Source organism: Panthera tigris, chromosome B3 (assembly GCF_018350195.1).
Source record: "Panthera tigris isolate Pti1 chromosome B3, P.tigris_Pti1_mat1.1, whole genome shotgun sequence".
In the NCBI taxonomy this organism is placed as follows: domain Eukaryota; kingdom Metazoa; phylum Chordata; class Mammalia; order Carnivora; family Felidae; genus Panthera; species Panthera tigris.
The window spans coordinates 48,679,335-48,699,659 of record NC_056665.1 but is presented as its reverse complement, the minus strand read 5'-3'; the positions used below and the strand labels follow the sequence as shown (position 1 = coordinate 48,699,659).

Genomic DNA, 20,325 nt, shown 5'->3' with positions numbered 1-20,325 from the left:
TACCCAAATTGTCCTTCAGAAATGAGGGAGATATTAAGAATTCCCAGATAAACAAATGCTAAGGCAGCTTATCCCACTAGACTTGCCCTACTAGAAATGCTAAAGTGAGTCCTTCAGGTTGAAATGAAAGGACAGTAGACGGTAATTCAAAGCCATATGAAGAAATAAAGATCTCCAATAAATGTAACTAAATAGGGAAATATTACAGTCAACAATATTCTATTTTTTGGGTTGTACCTCCACTTTTATTTCCTACATAATTTAAAGACAAATGTATAAAAATAATTACAAATCTCTATTACTGGGCACACATGTATAAAGATGTAATGTATCACAATAACATAAAAGGAGAGACTGAACTTCACAGGAGAATGAAATTAAAGTAGCATCAATTCAAACTAGATTGTTAAGATACAGGATATTAAGTGTAATCTCTGTGGTAACCACAAAGAAAACCTAAATATATACACCAAAAGAAATGAGAAGGCAGTCACAATGGTTCACTAACCAAAATCAACTAAAACCAAAAAGAATGTAGTAGTGGAAGAAAGAAGGGACAAAAAGATACAAGACGTACAGAAATAAACAGCAACATGTCAGAAATCCTTCTTTATAAGTAAATATATTAAATGCAAACGGATTAAAGTCTCCATCAAAAGGTAGAGGCTGGAAGACTGGATTAAAAAACCCAGGATCTAACTATATGCTGTCTACAAGAGATAGATTTTATAGCCAATGACATAAATCGGCTGAAAGTGAAAGGATGGGAAGATATTCCATGCAAATGATAACTCACAGAGAGCTGGTGGCTGTACTAATAGCAGACAAAATAGATTTTAAGTAAAACACCATTACAAGAGACAAAGGAGGATATTACATACTAATAAAAGGGTCAATTCATCAAGAACATACAACAATTCTAAACATATGTGCACCAAACAACAGAGTTGATCCATGTATATATAAAGCCATACATGTATAAAAATATAAAATATATATATGTTATATATATATATACACATATATATATAAAATATATCAAACACTGACAGAATTGAGGGAGAAATAAATAGTTCTATAATAATAGTTGGACACTTCAGCACAGCACATTCAACAATGGATAAAACATCTAGACAGAACAATATGGAAATAGAGGACTTGAACAATACTGTACACTAACTAGACTTAATAGACATATAAAGACACTCTACCCAGTAAGAGAAGAACACAAATTCTCCTCAAGTATACATGGAACATTCTCCAGGACAGACCAAATGGTCCCAATACATTTTTAAAGATTAAATTCATACAAGGTATCTTCTCCAATTACAAGCACAGAAGGAAAACTGGAAAACTCACATGCCAAGTGGAAATTAAACAACACACTATTAATCAATGGGTCAAGGAAGAAATATTAAGAGAAATTTCAATTTTTTTTAATGTTTATTTTTTTGACAGAGAGAGAGAGTGAGCAAGCCAGGGAAGGGCAGAGAGAGAGGGAGAGAGGGAAAGAGAGAAAGAGAAATCCCAAGCAGGCTCTGCACTGTCAGCACAGAACCCAATGCAGGGCTCAAACTCATGAACCATGAGACCATAACCTGAGCCAAAACTGAGACTTAGACAACTGAGCCACCCAGGTGTCCCAATAAGAAGAGATTTTTAAAAAGAAGAAAAAAAATTCTTTGAGACTAATGAAAATGACAATACAATACAACACACCAAAACTTATGGAGTTTTGGTGGAAGCAGTGCTCAGAAGATCTGTAGCTGTAAATGCTTACATTAAATAAGAAACAAGTCTCAAATCAATAACCTTAACTACATCTTTAAGAATGAGAAAAAATAAATAAAAACTAAACCCAAAGCTAACAAAAGGAAGAAAAGAATAAAGATTAGAATGGAGATAAATAAAATAGAGGCTATAAAAACAACAAAGACATTCAACAGAAACAACTGGTTATTTGAAAAGATGAACAAAATTGACAAATAGTGAGCTAGACTGAAAAAAAAAAAAAAAGAAGCAACAGAGAAGCAAAAATGGGGACATTAGTACCAACTTTACAAAAAAAAAAGATTATAAGACAATATCATGAACTTTACACCTATAATTTAGATAAACTATAGGAATGTACAAATTCTAAAAACATACAAATTATCTAAATGACTCAAAAATTAAAAATCACAATAGCCTTATAATGAGTAATGACACTGAACCAGTAATCAAAAGCCTCCCAACTAAGAAAAGTCCAGGACCAAATGGCTTCATTATTTAAATTAGAATTAACACAAATGTTCACAAACTCTCTCAACAAAGAGGAAAGAACTCTTCCTAACTCATTCTATGAGCCCAACTCTAATGTCAAGGCCAGATACACATCACAAGAAAATTACAGACATCTTTATAAATATAGATGCAAAATCTCAAGAAACTATTAGCAAACAATCTAATATCATATTTAAAAGACTGTATTGACCAAGTGAGATTTATTCCAGTGACATTTATCCCAGGAATTCAAGGTAGTTCAACAGAAAAAAAAAATCAATATACAACATTAACAGAACAAGGAAAGAAACTCTATGATCACTGCAACTGACACTGAAAAAGCATGTGAAAAAATCCAACACCTTTCCATCATACAATACCTAGAAAACTAGAAATATAAGGGAACTTCCTCACCATGATAAATGGATTTTATGGAAAATCCATGGCTAACACCATACTCAATGGTGAAACACAGAAAGCTTTTCACATATATATGAAAATATATACATATATGTATGTAATACATACACACACACACACACACACACACACACACACACATATGTATTTTTTAGAAACCAGTTACCCAGTTTGCTTTCTCTTAGACTCTGAGTAGCAGGTAATCATTCTTCCACACGGCAAGTGAGGTAATAGTATTTTAAGAGGTTAACATGACCAAGATTTTTAAGAGCAGAAGGAAACTTACACCGAGGCTCCATATTCCAGTTGAATATTATTTCTACAACTCCTACCAAAAAGTAATGAAAACCTGAGGTTACTGGAAACCTAGCCTCTTTTACAAAAATACCCATACACTAAAACTCTACCACCACCCAATTCAGGTACAAAATGCAAACATCTGATTTACTTGACAGGTGATATTTTGCACTTGGTAAGAGTTACAAGACTTCTGACAAGTTCTGCAAAACTGTTTGAGGTAAGCCTTGTTAGTAACCTGTATGTACCACACATAAGCACTTTCCCATCAGATGCTGCAGTTTTTGCAGTGATAACAGCCATATTTTTGCTTTAGGAACAGGAAGTGCAGACTATTCAACACTGTACTAGAAGTTCTAGCCAGAGGAATTAGATAAGAAAAAGATGTAAGAGGCATCCAAACCAGAAAAAAAAAAAAAAGTAAAATTATATCGTTCACAGATAACATGATTCTATATATGGAAAATTCCAAAGAACCAACAAAAAAGCTACTAAAGCTAATAAATGTATTCAGACGAGTTATGGGGTATGAGATCAACACACATAAAGCCATTGGGCTTACACACACCAGCAGTCAACTATTCCATTTTACAGAAGCATCTTAAAGAATAAAATACCTAGGAATAAATTTCATTAAAAAGGTGAAAGATTTGCAGACTGAAAACTATGAAACACTGCTGAATGAAAATAAAGACCTGAATACATGGACTTTTCCAATAATATGTTGTTATTAATTAATTATAATTAATATTATTGAGATATCAGTATTACCCAAGTTTTCTACACATTCAAAGCAATCCAAATCAAAATTCTAAGATTCTTTTATGCAGAAATGGGAAGCCAATCATAAAATTCGTAGACGTGCAGGGGGCTATGAACAGTCAAAATAGTCTTAAGAAAGACCAAATTTGGAATATTCACGTTTCCTAATTTAAAACTTACTTCACACTGCAATAATCAAAATAGTATGGTACTGGCATAAAGGCAGACATACAGACCAACAGAATAGAAGCAAGAGTCCAGAAATAAATCCTACATGTCTATGGCTAATAGATTTCAACAAAGGTGCCAAGTCCATTCAATAAGGAATGAATAGGGATGCCTGGGTCATGCAGTCGGTTAAGTGGCCAACTCTTGATTTCTGCTTGGGTCATGATCTCATGGGTCATGGGATGGAGCTCTGCATCCAGCTTTGTGCTGAGCATGGAGCCTGCTTAAGATTCTCTCTCTCTCCTTCTGCCCCTTTCCCTTGCTTGTGCTCTCTTAATAAAAAAATAATAATAATAAAAACAAGGGATGAATAGTCTCTTCAGTGAACAGTTCTGGAACAACTGGATTTCCACATGCAAAAGTGTGAAGTTGGATTCCTACCACTGGATTTGGCAATGGATTCTTGGGTATAACAAAGCATAAGCAACAAAAGAAAAAATAAATTGGATTTAATAAAAATTAAAAACTTTGTGCATCAAAGGACATTAACCAGAAAGTGATCAAAAAAGTGAAATGACAAAATACAGAATTGGAGAAAATATTTGCAAATCATAAAAGTGATAAGGGTTTAATATCCAGAATATGTAAAACAAACAAACAAAAACTACTACAACCCAACAACAAAAAACCAACAACCTACTTTTAAAAAAGGGCAGTAGATACTTCTCCAAAAAAAAAATTTACAAATGGCCAATAAATACATGAAAAGATCACTAGTCATTAGTGAAATGCAGATCAAAGCCACAATGAGATAACACTTCACATTTACTATAGGATAATGATAATAATAATAATAAGGAAAATAACAAGTATTGGTGAGGCCATGGAAAAACTAAATCCCTCGCACATTAGTGGTGGGAATATAAAATGGTGCAGGGACTATGGAAAACTGTTAGGTGGCTCCCCAAAAGGTTAAATGTAGAATTACCATATAATCTAGCAATTCCACTCCTAGGCATATGCCCAAAAGAAGTGAAAACAGGGACTCAGATAATTGCATGCCCATGTTCACTGCAGAATTCCTTACAATAGCTAAAAGAAGGAACAATCCAATTGTTCATCAACAGATGACTAGACTAATATAATGCGGTGCATGATACAATGGAATCTTATTCAACCATGAAAATGAAGTACTGATACATACTACAACATGGATGAACCTTGAAAATATTATCCTAAGTGAAAGAAACCAGACACAAAACTCCACAAACTGTACAATTCTATTTTTATGATACATCCAGAATAGGCAAACCCAGAGAGAGAAATTAGATTAGTGGTTCCAGTGTGTAGGTGAAGGGACAACCGGGAGGTGTGGGGTTTCTTTTTGGGGTGATGAATATATTCTTGAATTAGTGGTGACAGATGCATAAAACCCAAAGAATAATAAATACTTTCAAAAGGTGAAATTTGTGATCTATGCATTCTAGCTCAATAAAACTGCTACTAAGAAAATTTCCATGCTACACATAGGCTATCACTATGCCCATCTTTCCAGGAGATAATAATAATGACACATAATCAACCATTTATTTAAATCTCAACCTTTTTTTTCTTTTTTAAGTGTTTATTTATTTTGAGAGAGAGGGAGTGCGTGTGTGAGAGAGACAGAGAGCAGGGGAGAGAGAGAAGAGAAGGAGAGAGAGAATCCCAAGTAGGCGCCACACTGTCAGCACAGAGTGCAACTCAGGGCTGGATCTCACAAACCATGAGATCATGACCTGAGCTGAAATCAAAAGTCAGATACTTAACCAATTGAGCCACCCACACACCCCAAATCTCAACCTTTTGACTATGAAAGAGCCTCACTCCATTGGAGTTATTTAAAAATACATTGAAAACCACTGCTTTAGCTCAAACTTCCATTTGTACAAATATATCAACTGCCAAACTTCTAAAAGGACTGGACGTCAATCTCACTGCACTGAGGTTCTACACAGGAAAAGAAATTCCATGAAGCGTTACAGGACATTTTAAATAGAAACACATTAGTGATTTTATTTCAAAATTGCCTATTTACTACATCACCATCAACAACAAAACCTTATACAAATACAGTAGTAAAGGGTGAGTTGTGCATTGATAAAGTCATACTTTTCTTTTTTTGAGAGAGAGAGTGTGGTGTGTGAGCAGGGGAGGGGCGGAGAGAGAGGGGGACAGAGGATCCACAACGGGCTCTGCACGACAGCAGTGAGCCCAATCGGGGAGCTCAAACTCAGGAACCAAGAGATCTTGATCTAAGCAGAAGTCAAATGCTCAAATGACTCAGCCGTTCGGGCACCCCAAGTCATACTTTGTTTTTTTTCAGTCATTCTTAAAAAAAAAAGTTTATTTATTTATTTTTGAGAGAAAGAGGATACACAAGCACAAAAGAGCGTGAGCAGGGGAGGGGCAGAGAGACAAGGGGAGAGAGAGTATCTCAAGCAGGCCCCATGCTGTCAACACAGAGCCAGATGGAGCTGGATCTCAAGAACCACAAGATAAAGACCTGAGCCTAAACCAAGAGTTGAACACTTCACCAACTAAGCCATCCAGGCACCCCAAAGTCATACTTTCAAAATAAATATTACGAAATTAAAGAAGTGTCTTTAATCTCAGGGTCAGTTCCATTACCATTCTCTTTTCTATATTCCGGACTAGATGAAATATATTTGAATATAGAAGGATACATTTCCACATAATACATAGGATAAAAATTTTTTTAAATGTTTACTTATTTTTGAGAGACAGAGCAAGAACAGGAGAGGGGAGAGAAAGGGAGGGAGACACAGAATCCAAAGCAGGCTCCAGGCTCTGAGCTGTCAGCACAGAGCCCGACACAGGGCTCAAACCCATGATCCGTGAGATCATGACCTGAGCCAAAGTCGGAACGCTTAACCAACTGAGCCACACAGGCGTCCCAGAAAATCTTTAACTTAAACACTGCAAATTCATGACTAGACTCTAAGCTAACCTGAGCTCTGGTCCCAGATCTAGCATCTGTACCCCTGGGCAAGGTACTCCTTCCAACTTCATAATCCTTATTGGCGAAATAGAAATTTCTATGACTACAAGTTTGATCTTAACTCATGTTGAAGGAACGCTAAATGATACCGCAAGACAAATTAGGGAGCAAGGACTTTCTACTGACTATAGGTTTCAGAAAATCTTATCTCTTCAAAATGCTCATGGCCAGTATCTTAACAAGTCTTTAAAAGTTTGGAAATCAGAAAACTAATAATGTACTTTCTCTTGGTCTTTCCATTTTTTAAAAATGTCATTCCCTTCTGAAAATTGTTTAACAGGGCAAAACTTCTGATTGTCAGCTTCTTTTTGTCCTGAGAAGAGTCAATTCTAGTATAAGAAATCAGTCACTTCTCTACTGACCAACTGTGGATTCACTTGTAATTTCTCAGTGTACCATTTCCTAAGCAGTAAAATTCTCTCCCTAAATATCATAGCTTCCAAGCAGACATCTGGTGGACTGAAAATTAAACTTAAATTTCACCAAGTTTCTCCTACTGGTATACTATCTTTCATATATTATCACAGATTTCTAAAAATGTGGCAAATCATCCAGGTAAAGATCCTTGCAGGTTTTGAAGAAATCGTATTCCATCACTGGGATAACTCTAATAATATTCTGGTGAAACTTTTTGGTAATCTTGCTGCTTTACTGAAGTTGATCCCTCAAGTAAAATTATGATAAAAGTATTACTAGGACAGCATGGAACATATAAAAATGAGCTTTATTTAACATATAAAACATATGTTAAGCATATGTTTCTAGAACACATAAAAAAATGAGCTTTATTTTTAAAAACCAGTAAATATATTTAACTGTTAAAATTATTTTTAAAAAGTTGTCATCTCTCTTTTAAAAAGAAATACCAAAACAGCAATACCAACATCAAAGCATTTTTTTCTTATTATGTGTTCACTTTGAGGTCAATATTTTAATTGGAGTTACTTTAAATCCAATCAGAGGGACTCAAGCTAACTCAGTTTGAAGGCTGGGGGGAAAATTAAACCTTATCATTCTTAATAGGAATTGGTGGTGGGTGGGAGGAGGCAGCATAATCTATTTCTACTAAAACACTAATATACTAGCAAAGCTGTTAAGATGAAACTAGCACTATTTTTTTTAAAAGAGTCAATAAATATCAGAATACACTATTAATTGTTAGCAAAACCAGACACATTTGTGAAGTTACATCTTTCATATACTATGCCAACCTTCAAAGGGCCCAACTATTCTGAACTGCCCACTGCCAAAGTAACTTATTTTTCTATAAAATAAATACTTAAAAATAGTACTTAAAAATAGTACTATTAAAAATAGTACTTAAAAATAGTACTATTAAAAATAGTACTTAAAAACAGTACTAATTCAAATGAATCGGTATTGGTTTAAGACTCCCCCCACCCACCAAAACAGATTCCCCTATGATTCACAGCAATACTATGAATTCTTAAAAGTACGAAGTTAAATAATGGTCAAGCTGTTTTAATTTTCTCTCAATGACTTAAATCATTCTCTTACAATGTATGATTGGACTCAGTCTTGTAAAAAATATAATTTATTGGCCATTTACTTAGAATTACAATAACTGAATTACAAAAATAAGAGTACTGTGTTGCTCAACATCCATCCCCCCTCCTTTTTTCCCCCCAACTACCCAGTTTTACATATAGACAGGTAGGGATCAGAATGATTAAGTGATTTGTCTACAGTCATATAAGTCACCAGCAATGGAGAAGAAATAAATGATTGGTTCTTTGGTCTTTTGTCCTTCTGCTTTTCCACCACTGCTCTGAGCAACTGAACTGAAAAACATAGCAGCAGGGGGACACTTGGGTGGGTAGTCAGTTAAGCATCTGACTCTTGATTTCAGCTCAGGTCATGATCTCACGGTTCGTGGGATTGAGCCCTGCGGCGCGCTCTGCACTGATAGCATGGAGCCTGCTTGGGATTTTCTCTCTCTCAAAAATAAGTACATAAATATTAAAAAAATAAAGTTAGAACCAAGCTTGCTTGGTTCATTTCAAATCTATAGCAGCATTAAGAATATTTACAAGTTATTGGCACCTGTCAACTTCATAGTTTCTTTATGAAATGACTAAAAGAATAAGAAAACAAGAACTGAAGAACACTAAAATTCTATTTTGACATGAATACTATTTTCCTTAAACATAAGGGAATGTGCATTTTTCTCTTCTAATTTGAACTGATGATTTGTTATACTCCAAGCACTTTTTTTGGAGTAGAACACACAAGGCTAATGTTCAGCCATCCTTGCTCAGCACTAGAGCCACTCATGAAAAGATTATGCTCCCTCCTTCATCCATCTCAATGGCCACTTGGGCAACCAGTGGCTACTGGCCCTACAGCTGACCAACTGCATACAGCAATATTAACTAGCATAAATAGCTAACCAAAACGAAAGCCAAACACAAAGAGTGATACTTTGAGAAAGATGAAGAATATGAAATCCCCACCCACTGCTATCAAGTAATCTAAAACAAGTACTTCATAATAACCACTCAAAATCTGCCTGCAACTTTCCGTGTGCTAGTTAACATACTATAGTGTCTAATTATTTTCCCTTTACTTACCCTTGATTCCCTCTCAAGACACTACCATCTTTACATCATTATCTAGAGAAAGTTAAATTGTTTCTGCCCAAAGTCAGTCTCTGGTACTGTTGAGTCAGCTGAAAAGATTTCTGTTCACCATTCACTCAAAGAACCACCTACCACACAGCAAATGTTATTCTCTGGGCTGTTAACCTCATACAGTTTTACTTGTGTCCATGCAGATCATCACAAAAGATGTTTTTTAAATATTTACCACACATGGAGATTTATCGTATTTTTTCAACTACCATGCCCAGCACATCAAGAAAATAAAATGCACTGAATAAACAGGGTTCACTGCAATTTCCATTTACTCTTTGACTAGATATCCTCAAGAAAAGATCTAAATACTACAATCAAAATGAATGGACCTATAGAAGAGTGAAGTCTTAATAGCAGGCTTAAATGTACCTTGTGTGAATAAGGAATGGAGAGACGACATCACTCACACTCAGACAAAAAATGACCCAAACACATTTTTCTTAATCAAGCTTCCTTCACAATACTTAAAAATAGTAACTACTTCTTCAATCAATAAATTTAGTGCTGTTAACACCCCAAAAAAGTAGATTATCAAGCATAAAACAGACACCATTAAAATAAGTAATGGCCCAATATCACTTGGAAAGTTTTCCACCTCTGTCAGAAACATCAGTAGTTCTCAACCAGGGGTGGTTTTGCTTCCCACAACGCGTTTTTTGGTTTTCACAACTGGGAAGGGGTGCTGCTGGCATCTGGTATGCACAGACCAGGGATGCTGATGTACATCCTACATTGCGTAAGGCAGCTTCCGCAATGAAGAATTACCTAGCTCCAAATGTCAATCGCACCAAAGCTGAGAAACCCTGAGAAATGCAATCCACAGGAAATACAGTATCTTTTTTGTTGTTATTGTTTTTTAAGGTTGGTGGAGTGAAAGATCCATTTTGAGTAGTACCAAAAAGACCACAAAATAATACAAAGGCCATTGTGGAGGATCACTCCAAAAGAATATGATTTAGAGAAAATAGTCCATATAAAGCAGCATCATTAAAAAAGCACACACAAAAACGATCACACTATTTTAAACGGGGATTTACTATCATTTCATAAAGTGAATCTTTAAAAGAAAATTTCCCTTCCATCAGTCCCTTAGAAATAAGCTCAGTGAGGATACAAGTTTGAAACCAGAACCCTGATAATGATTGTATTCTCCAATAGTCACTTGATTAATCCAATCACAAATGCTAAAGCAATACATACATACATATACATACACAGACAAATACACACAAACATGCATAAAGGGCAAACCCTCCAGAAACTGAAAGAATAAACATTTTTAAGTCATGCCTTTTGCTCAGCCTATAAGAATTTTGCTTTTAAAGCTCATCAAAAGCAGTTTCTGAGAACCAGAGGTGAAAAAAAGAAAAAAGGAATGTAAAAGTCAGGAAAGTATTTGTCAGATTAGTGTCAGAGACCTTTGTGAGGATGACACCTTTATTCTCTGCAATACATATCCCTGGAGCGATTCACTTGGCTACAGAATTACAGCCACTGAAGGTAAGTTAGTACATTTTTACCTTTTTTGCAACTGCTGGCTGTGAGACTGCTATGTGCAGACTATCATGTTAAGGCAACTGCCAATATTTATTGTTCAGTGATCACAACTGTGTCTTCTTCTTACTCTCTTATTTACCAAATTTAAATGATGATTTAAAAAAAATGCTTTACTAAAGAGTCTGGAAAATCAGAAGTATTAAAATAGTCTTGACTGAAAGTGAAAACTTAAGCTGGGGTACAATTTTTAAGTTTTCTCTTAAAACATCTCCACAACCACAGCTGTTCTTAAAATTCAAGTATGATCCTCAACAAAATGTCCAACATTATTATTTTTCATATAAATAGAAAATGCCAATTTAGTATATGTGCTGCCAAAGTGAGCACAGAAAATGCCAATTTAAAAGCTGAAAGTAATCAATCCTAAGTGAGCAAATCTGCCTATGAGAGAGAAAAATCACCTCTCAAAATTGTAGCTAGGAATATTAGGCTTTTCAAAAAAGTAACCTCAAATACATTTATTTATTAATTGAAATACTCCTTCAACCTAACACCTTGCTTAAAAGATTTGGTTGTTTCTTGTGTTTTGTTTGTTTTTTTGTCGTTGTTCTTTGGTTTTTTGGTGTTCTTTTAAATTGCTTTGGACTCCATCAATAGGCCCAGCTGTTAAATTCAGGAGCAATGACAACAAATCCCTTGGCAAACAACAGCTGAGAGTGAGACCCTTTCTTTAGAATAATCAGAGATAGCTGACAAAAGAGGGCATACCAAATGCCCTTGCAAAATTCCATTAAGAGGCTGGACAGAAATAAAATAAACAAACTTACATACATCTTAAAGCAAATCATAATTATACCCCTTAATGGATCCTGCTTGGTTATAAAATTTAAAATCCAACAACTTTGAACAACAGTGAGATAGTGTTACAGGTTTCTGAAGATGAGAAATGATCCTCACTAATCAAGTGCAAAGTGGGAAAAACTGGTTCCATTACCCAGAGATTATCAGGTACCTGATAAACCTTTTAAGTAGACAGACTTAAAGAACTAAGTGTCATCGTATATAAGCCTGTAGAACTCTATGTGCTTTTACTTCTCTGATTGAAGCAATTTTAAGATGGTCAAATTTTAAGTTAAACATACACTTCTGAACTATCACCGCTTCTCTTTAAAGACCTTGGATCCCAGAAAGCATCATGTAAACCTTACCTACAGTGTTGGTAGATTGGTCTCTCTCAATACCTCAGTTCTGTCTTATTTTTCTGAAATCAAATGACCTTTACTTTTGCTACTACTCTTGAATTAGAGCTTGAAGTGAATTGCACACATGTAAGAGAAGCTCTACCCTTTACAGCACCTACAAATCTCAATAAAAAGTAACAATGTAGCAAAAAGCTTCATCTTGGGTTCCTGATCATTAATAAAATCCAAAATGTAGGCTAACACTCTCCCAGTGCTTATCTTTCTTTTCAACCACCCACCTTTTTTTTTTTTTTAATGTGAATCATTAAATGTTCTCAATATGTCTGAACTCATTTCAACATCGACTTTGGGTTATAATTTATGTATTACTCTTGAAAACAGAAATCACACTCATAGAACAGTTTTTCATTAATCTAACAAGAACAACACCAAAAAACCTCTCAAGTGTCATCTCCATTTAAACTGAAGTGATAAACATTTTATCCATGGAAAACAAACTACATCCTTTTAAAAGAAATCACTATTGCCATGTAAAGGTATAGAAAAAGACCATCTTCCCCCTCCTCCACCCCAACTTTGTAGATGCCAAAACTAACCTCAAATTTTTGAAAAAAAAAATCATAAAGTTACAATACTATGGTCTTCCAGCTACAAATACTCACTTTAAAAATTATTTTTCACCCATGTGAACAGTCCTGAAATACCTAAGAAATATAAACCAGCTTTATGTTCTCTTTCCCTCTATCCAAAGACTTCAATTTCCACCTTTTATGGAAAGGAAATAAACAACTAGCTTCCTGTTCAATCACTAGCTTACAGCCAGTCTTTTACACATCACAGAACACAACCCGCCTCCTCCTTTACTTCTCTCAAATGTCTCTTCTCTTATCTTCATTTAAACTTGTTGAAATATGAGACCATTTTACAACACTAATGCTTTCCTATGAAATTTATCTTACTTTAATGTTAAGAATGCAAGAAACATCAAAATGCCCACAGATTATTTCTTACTACTAAAATATTTAAATTAAGTTATTTAGAGTGAAGATTTAGCACCCGTGAAAGTGAAAATTCGATTTGCCAAAAGCTAAAAACACTGAAATTTATAGGAAACCGCTTAATCCTCTGTTCTTGCTTTGCATGCAACCAGAAGAAGGGCCTCCCACACATTCCCCTTTCTATTCTAATTTCATGAAAATGTAAAACAGCTAAAATGCCTATCCATAAAAAGGATTATCTTTTTAAAAAACCTAAATATTACTTTAACCCTATACTTTCCTTTAAAAATGGGATGCCTTAGAAAAACTAAGTTAGACAAATTCTTTTGTGCTTGGATGAACAACAGGAAAGCAAGCCTCCAGGCCTTTGGGGAGGAACCTTGTCCCTGCAGCCAGCTCTGATGTGCTTGGGAGATAAGGCTCCATAGTGACACTTAAGGAAAGGCCTGTTCACATTTGAATTTCTGCATTCCTCAAGAACAATTCATGGCAATAACTAACTTTGCAGAAGAGCTACATGAAAGCTTTGGCCAATGAATGAGGGTCATCTGCTCTTTATCACAAGGGTAAACCTCATCCTGGCCAGTTTCTAACCTTTTAACCCTGTGAATTCCTAATTTACACATGAATAATGGAATTCTTGCCTAGAGTGCAACTTTCAGCTTCTAGTTCCTAAGTTTAGAAACCAAGACTTGATTGCCCGTGTGTTAAAAATCTAAACTTGTGCAGATTAAAGTTTTAGAGTTTCAGACGCTGTATTATTACACTTCTGAGCCAAAAGATATGCTTTGCTGACAAATCTTTGATTAGAAAATAAAAAGAACACACTTGCACCCTGCTGCTATCAATAACTAGGAGAACTAGCTTAAAAAAAAAAAAAAAGCAAAACAGAATGTCCATTTAATGCCTATCCTCTTCCTGTTTAATATGTATAACGTCTTTACTCTGAACATAGGATAAAGCCATTTGAGCCCACATCATTGAACATTGCTTCTTAAATATCAAAACTAACTTTGTGAATTCAGAATCTCTAAGAAGTCTCAAATTTCTAAAGGGAAATCTAAAACCACTATGCATGCATTAATTTTAAATCTATAATACTGAATGCAATGTCCTAGCAAAATACCTCCGCAGAGTTAAATAAAATGTGTGCCTATGAAGTGTGGTCCCTGTAACTGACTACAGTTGACATTTAACAGCAAAGCAAAGTTCTACATAGTTTCACTGGAAAGGTTTTTTTCCCCTATTCATTATATGAAAACAACCTCACTACAACAGCTTTCAAAATGATTCACATCTAATATTTATTATCCATTATTTTTTACAAAGTTACAAAAATCAATAGATGCTCAAAAAGCCAACACTAAATTTGTTTCACTGTTAATAACACTCACTATGCTATTCAGACTTCAAAGCTGTGTGTGTGTTCAAGGTATTTCTCGGTGCCCTAGAATTTTTTTTTGTCAGGCTTCTAAGGAGGTCCTGGAAATAGTGTGTGGTCATGATAAATGCTTCATCCTTTCAAGGCCCATCTGCCTCCCTCCACCTTTCTATCCTGTTCCTCTCCTCTCCAGGAAAGAAATACAAGCTACAGCTCCTGGGGATGAAACATTTTCCACAACACTGAAAAGGTGAAAAATTTACAACTCGATAGAACAACTTTATGTTACACAAAAATTAAATCAACCAAACATAAGCATAAAAAGCACATTGTCCTGAAAACAGCACAGTACAGAAAAAAACATCACTCGACAACAAAATGATTACTGGCCACTGATTATGGAAAACAAAAGAGAAAGTTTATCAGAAATTCTGAGCTTTTTGCTACTCTGGGGAAGGGCTAAAATTAGAAACTCTTCTACTTTTCTGACATATTTCAATATAAACATACTTGCTTGCAACTTATTTTCTACATTTAATCATTATTGCACAAGTAAATACTAATACAATGGTAGCATATACATTGCCATACACTATTATGGCATAGTGAGTCACCTAGAAAACCCCTGCCAATACCTCCCTAAATTTCAACTGTGTAGGCCCTGAAGAAACTAGTTCCTTAAGATTAAGTTTTTATCTTAAGAGCTCCCTCTTCCTATTGTTCATCCTGTAAATGATCAATTTGTTGGTGCAGCACAAAATCTATCTTTTGTGGATCAACAAAAGAATGTAGCTAGGATGCCTGTAAAAACTGTTTTTAAGATACAGTTGTTATTTTAAGATTTACACTGCCTATTGTCATTTTGAGTGCTGCATGTTAGATCTCCTGAGAAGGTGGAAAGCCTCAGTGGGAACAAGGAGATCCCCGTCTATCCTATGCCCATCTTTACACCCAACATATCAGGTCAGACACCAACCACTGGATCACTTGGACAAATGGCTGATCTGATGGGGCTGTTCATACAAAGGAAATCATTAGACAGCAAACTTTATGACAACTGGAATAAAGGGGGCAAGATCTGGTTTAAATCCATTAAGCATAATATGGAAATGGCCTTAACCTCTTTCTTTCCCAGCAGAAAAAGACTAGGAATACTTCAAAGGCTTGAGAATTACTGGCCAATGCCCTCTCTACAATTAGAAAGCAACATGAGTGATCTTAAAGCACTCGGAGAAATGGAAGGTTGGGCTTTAAGAAAGATTTAGCACTCAAGGGCCATCTACGAAGCAGGAAGATTTGCTTGTGATTTTAAAATTTTAATTATTAATTTACGAAAGATGAGATTTTAGAACTTTTGCTGTTTTAGCCAAACTTTTACAACCAACTCTTCCCATAATGTCAAACACTTAAATTTATATAAAGCCACTTCTACAGACTTAGGTGTTCTAAACCTAACCTGACTTTTGTTCTTAATCACTCATCCAAATTTATTTATTTTTTCTCAAATTTTTCTGCATGCTTTAGTTAGCATCATCTACTACTCCAGGTAATTGTTAATGTTTGTGTGATTTTCAGGGTTAGCACATAGTGTATCAAAAATATCATCAAAATGTAGCCATGAAAAGTGTCAAACAACGAAGAATTTAAATACTTACTTGACAACGTAAGATGTGCTTTTTGACTAAGAATGGCTCCATATTTGTTCACTGCCAAGCACTGATAAAATCCTTCATCAGACTGCTCTCCTCGCTTGCCTTCCACTTCACTGATGTATAACGAGCCGTTAGACAGGACCTGGATCCGTTTATTTTCAGACACTTTTGCTCCATTTTTCAACCATGTGACCTTAATGGGAACTTCTCCATGAGCCTGGCAATCTAAAACGACTGGGTCCTTTCTTGTGACAGTTACATCCTGTGGTTCTTTTATAAAAAACAGTTCACTAAAGCACCACACTCCTATAAGGAAAAAGGGGGGGCATATCCAGAATTATAGGTATAAAATCATTTCTTAACACACAATGGTAACACACATATGCAGGGTGTAACATGACAAAGTTTAACAAACCATATTAGTTACCCTATAAATACCTTAATAAACCAATCTAAGCTTCAGCAAACCTTTTCAACAAATCAGAAAATCACCTTTTACATCCACTCTAAAAGCATAGGGAAGATTTCATGATCTTCTCTGCCTTGTAAGAATCGTGTTCTCAAGTTCCTTGCTAGAGTATCAAAATCGTCAGGAAAGCACAAGCTGTTTGCTACTTTTACAAGCTTGTCAAAAAGATCTTGAACAGAGTAAGTCGTAAAAGTCTAATTTTACAAGAAATCATTAGCAAAACTCCAACTCTGTGAACAAGCAAGTTTATTTCCTTGTCCCTTGAAGTGTTTTGGACCCCTTGGCACCTACTCCTTTGGGAAGTACGTTTATCTTTTGTGACAAATTACAAGTTTGCATCTTTATATCTGTCCTTTTACAGCAAAGACTCTATCTCCTCTCCTTGAAAGAGAACCATTTACTTACTATCTGCAGAGTAAGGTAGGTATTTAATGGACAGTCAACTTTGAAATGTTGGTAACTCTTGGTGATTGTACTCAGGGGGTGATCGGATTAGAAAACTTTTATTTCTTTTTATTCTTTCTTTCTTTTTTTTAGAACCACCAACTGCTGGAAAAAAGTGCGTGACTAATTGGTCCTAACAGTCTAACAGGGATAGGAGATTGCTTAATCAACCAATACACATTTTTATGAGAAGAGGAAAGGCTTCATCCTAAGCAAACACACTGTCCCTGCCAGGAGAAGGCATGCAATGACCACCGAATACCCTGTCACCTCTTGCATTCGGTGCAAAGGCCAGCTAAAGTCTGGCATATTGATTGGGGAGTGTTAGGAGTTTTGGGACATTTAATCTTCCTTCTGATGTTCTGAATCCATGATTACAAATTCCCGGGATTGATCTGTTTCTCATCAAGGCAGGTCCTCGGGAAACTTACACACTAGTCACGCTCCCACGCTACGGCTGCGGACCTCTAACGTATGCCTGGGATTACTCGAGCGACCCTAACAGCCCGGCGCTTCGAGGACCGCTCCGGAAGGCGCCCATTGTGTTTCCGAGTCACATCTGACTTTGATCCTTTTTTCATGTTAACAAAAACTAATTCGTCCAGAGAAGAGGAAAGTCGGGGGTTTGTAACCTGCACCCGTTCTCCTGAACATCTCTCCTCCCCGTCTCCTGCAACCACCACATCCACTTTACATTTTTATCTATTTGAGGGTAAACCAACACAGACACAAACGAGAAAAATTAGTTCATCCAAGTTTGCACAAGGCTAACCTGGAGTTTGGAGGAATCTTCACATTCGTACACACTTCAGGCCCTGCCCCAAAACACCTGGCTACAAGGGGTGGGGTATGTGTTTGGGGGGGGGGGCAACCTCTTTAAATACCTTCCTCCCCTCCAGAGCACAAACCAGCCACGCACCTTCCAACCCTCTTGTCTTTCCAATTCCACCCCTCCTGTTTCCTCCTCTCTTGATCTGGATCCTGGAAAATGGGGGCACTCGGGGCGCTGACCTGGACGCTGAGTTCACCCATTTTTCCCCCAGCCCTAAAACATGGAGGAAACCCCACTGCAAAAAGGGGAAGCCTCGAGAAACCGCGGCGCCCCCTGCGTGGCAAGGCTGCCACTAAGGAAACAATATAAATAAAGCCACGTGCGCCGCGGCGGCCCGGGCGGGCGGCGCGGAACTGCGGCTGGTAGCGGACGCTGGGACGCGGCCGGAGCCCGGACAATGGCGCGAGGAGAAAGGGGGATGAGTGGACAGCGGGCGCCACGGCCCTGCAGCCTGCGGCTCAGGGAGCGCTGCGAGGAGGGGCGTGCGCCAGGAGAGTCGCCCACAGCTCTGCCCGCGCGCCCCCGCAGCGCCCGCGAGCCGCTCGCGCCTCCAACAGGGGCTCCCGACTGGCTGCAGGGAGCGGGCAGGATCCGGTGGTCAGCGCACCGCGGAGGACCCCGCCGCTCCCCCAACACCCGCCCCCCGCCCCGGTTTCTTCTTTCCCCAGCCCACTCGCGCCTGCTCCAACCCCACAGGCGCAGAGACACGCAAAAGAAAGCGCTCCCACCTGGACCGGAGCCGAAGAGCAGCAGGAGCAGGAGCGCGCGGAGCAGCATCCCTGGCGGTCGCAGCCGGGCGAGGGGTCGCAGAGAAGGCGCCATTCAGCTGGGCTGCGTGGGCATGCTCCCCGGCCGCCCTGCAGCCGCTGTCCTCCTGCCGGCCCCCGCCTCCGGGCTCTCCCCGCGCCGCGGCTGGACGCGCGCAGCCTGGCTTCCCGCTCGGGGTCCGGCGTGGCGTGGCACTGCGCGGCCGGCTGCGGGTGTCTGTGGTCTCGGCGAGGCCGGCGCACGGACACCCGCTCGCGGGAGGCGGGGGGGACCCGAGAGTCCGGCCTGGGGGCGGAGTGAGGCGGCGGCTGGAGGGGGCGGGGGCGGCGGAGTGGACAGCGCCGCCGCTGCCGGCCTGGGACTACTTTCTACATCTGGCCCCTGGTCTGGGGACCGCGAGGTCGGTGCGGCCGGCGGATGGAGACGGCAGGAGGGGGTCAGTGGCGGCCCTGTCGCTGTCCCGCGGGGAGGGGGCGGGCCCCGCCGGACAATGCACCTGGGGGTCAAGCCCCGGCTGAGGGTCTCCGGCCGCGGCCCCGCCCCCCTGCCTGCCCGCCACCGTCGAGGACAGAGCCACAAAGGCCAAGCCTCGAGGTCCGGCCATCCCCCGGGGCCCCTCTCCCGCCCGCTTGTTTAGGATTCGGGGAAAGAGGAGGCGGGTGGGGGGAGGGATGGTGTTGAGAGACGTGGAAAGGCCGGAGACTTTTCCCCTGATGGCCCCCTGCCCATCCCCCTCCTTCCCTCACACGCCGAGGCCCTGTGGAGGGAAAACTGACTATTCCCACTTCGAAGATTTGTTAGCTCGACTGGAGGCATCTCCGGGTGCTAAGCCCCATTTGGGGATGGCTTTTACCCTCCCTGCCCCCATCAGATGCAGCACTGGCTTAAAACATCTCCGAAGAGTACCCTGAAATGAATAATTAACCTTTTAGGGAGACGTTCTACTATCTGTATCTCAAGTTAGTCAAGTCCTTTAATTCATGAGAACGGTGAATACAAAAGGCCTGTCCTAAAAGTTGAGGCGAGATCAAGAAATTTCTAGATTCTCTGGGCATGCCTTGGGGGACTAGGCTTTCCATAGACTACCTGGTTAGAAGTTAAACTGACCAGGAAAGACACAAATATTATTAATCTGTTCACATCTCTTAGAATTAAGGATAACAAGAGGAGTTAAAAGGTACATTTAAAAATGTAATCAGGTTGCTAAACATATGTGGATCATAGAGAGCATTTCCATGTGGATTAGCACTTGCTAATCCAAAATTAAATCTGTGGCACATGATGAGGGCACAGGCTAAAAGCTAACCTTAATGAAATCTGCAGACAGAAATCTAGCTTTTGTCACTAAGACACCAACACACTGCCTATAGCATGTTCCCCAAATCCTCCTTATGAAAAAAAGGGGCGGGGGAGGATCAACAGTTTTAGAACATCTGCTGGGAGGGCAGCACTACCTTC

At 38.6% G+C, this 20,325-nt stretch overlaps 1 protein-coding gene across 1 annotated transcript in view; it reads right to left on the bottom strand.

The window, feature by feature from the left end:
• The window catches only part of PRTG (protogenin), a 123,346-nt gene extending 104,425 nt beyond the window's left edge, over positions 1 to 18,921 (bottom strand). The window contains exons 1-2 of the mRNA XM_042988802.1: positions 18,828 to 18,921; positions 16,358 to 16,660 (exon numbers count right to left, since the gene is read on the bottom strand). Coding sequence (XP_042844736.1) covers positions 16,358 to 16,660; positions 18,828 to 18,921 — 397 coding nt within the window. The remainder of the gene's footprint in view (positions 1 to 16,357; positions 16,661 to 18,827) is intronic.
• Between the last annotated feature and the right edge of the window lie 1,404 nt (positions 18,922 to 20,325).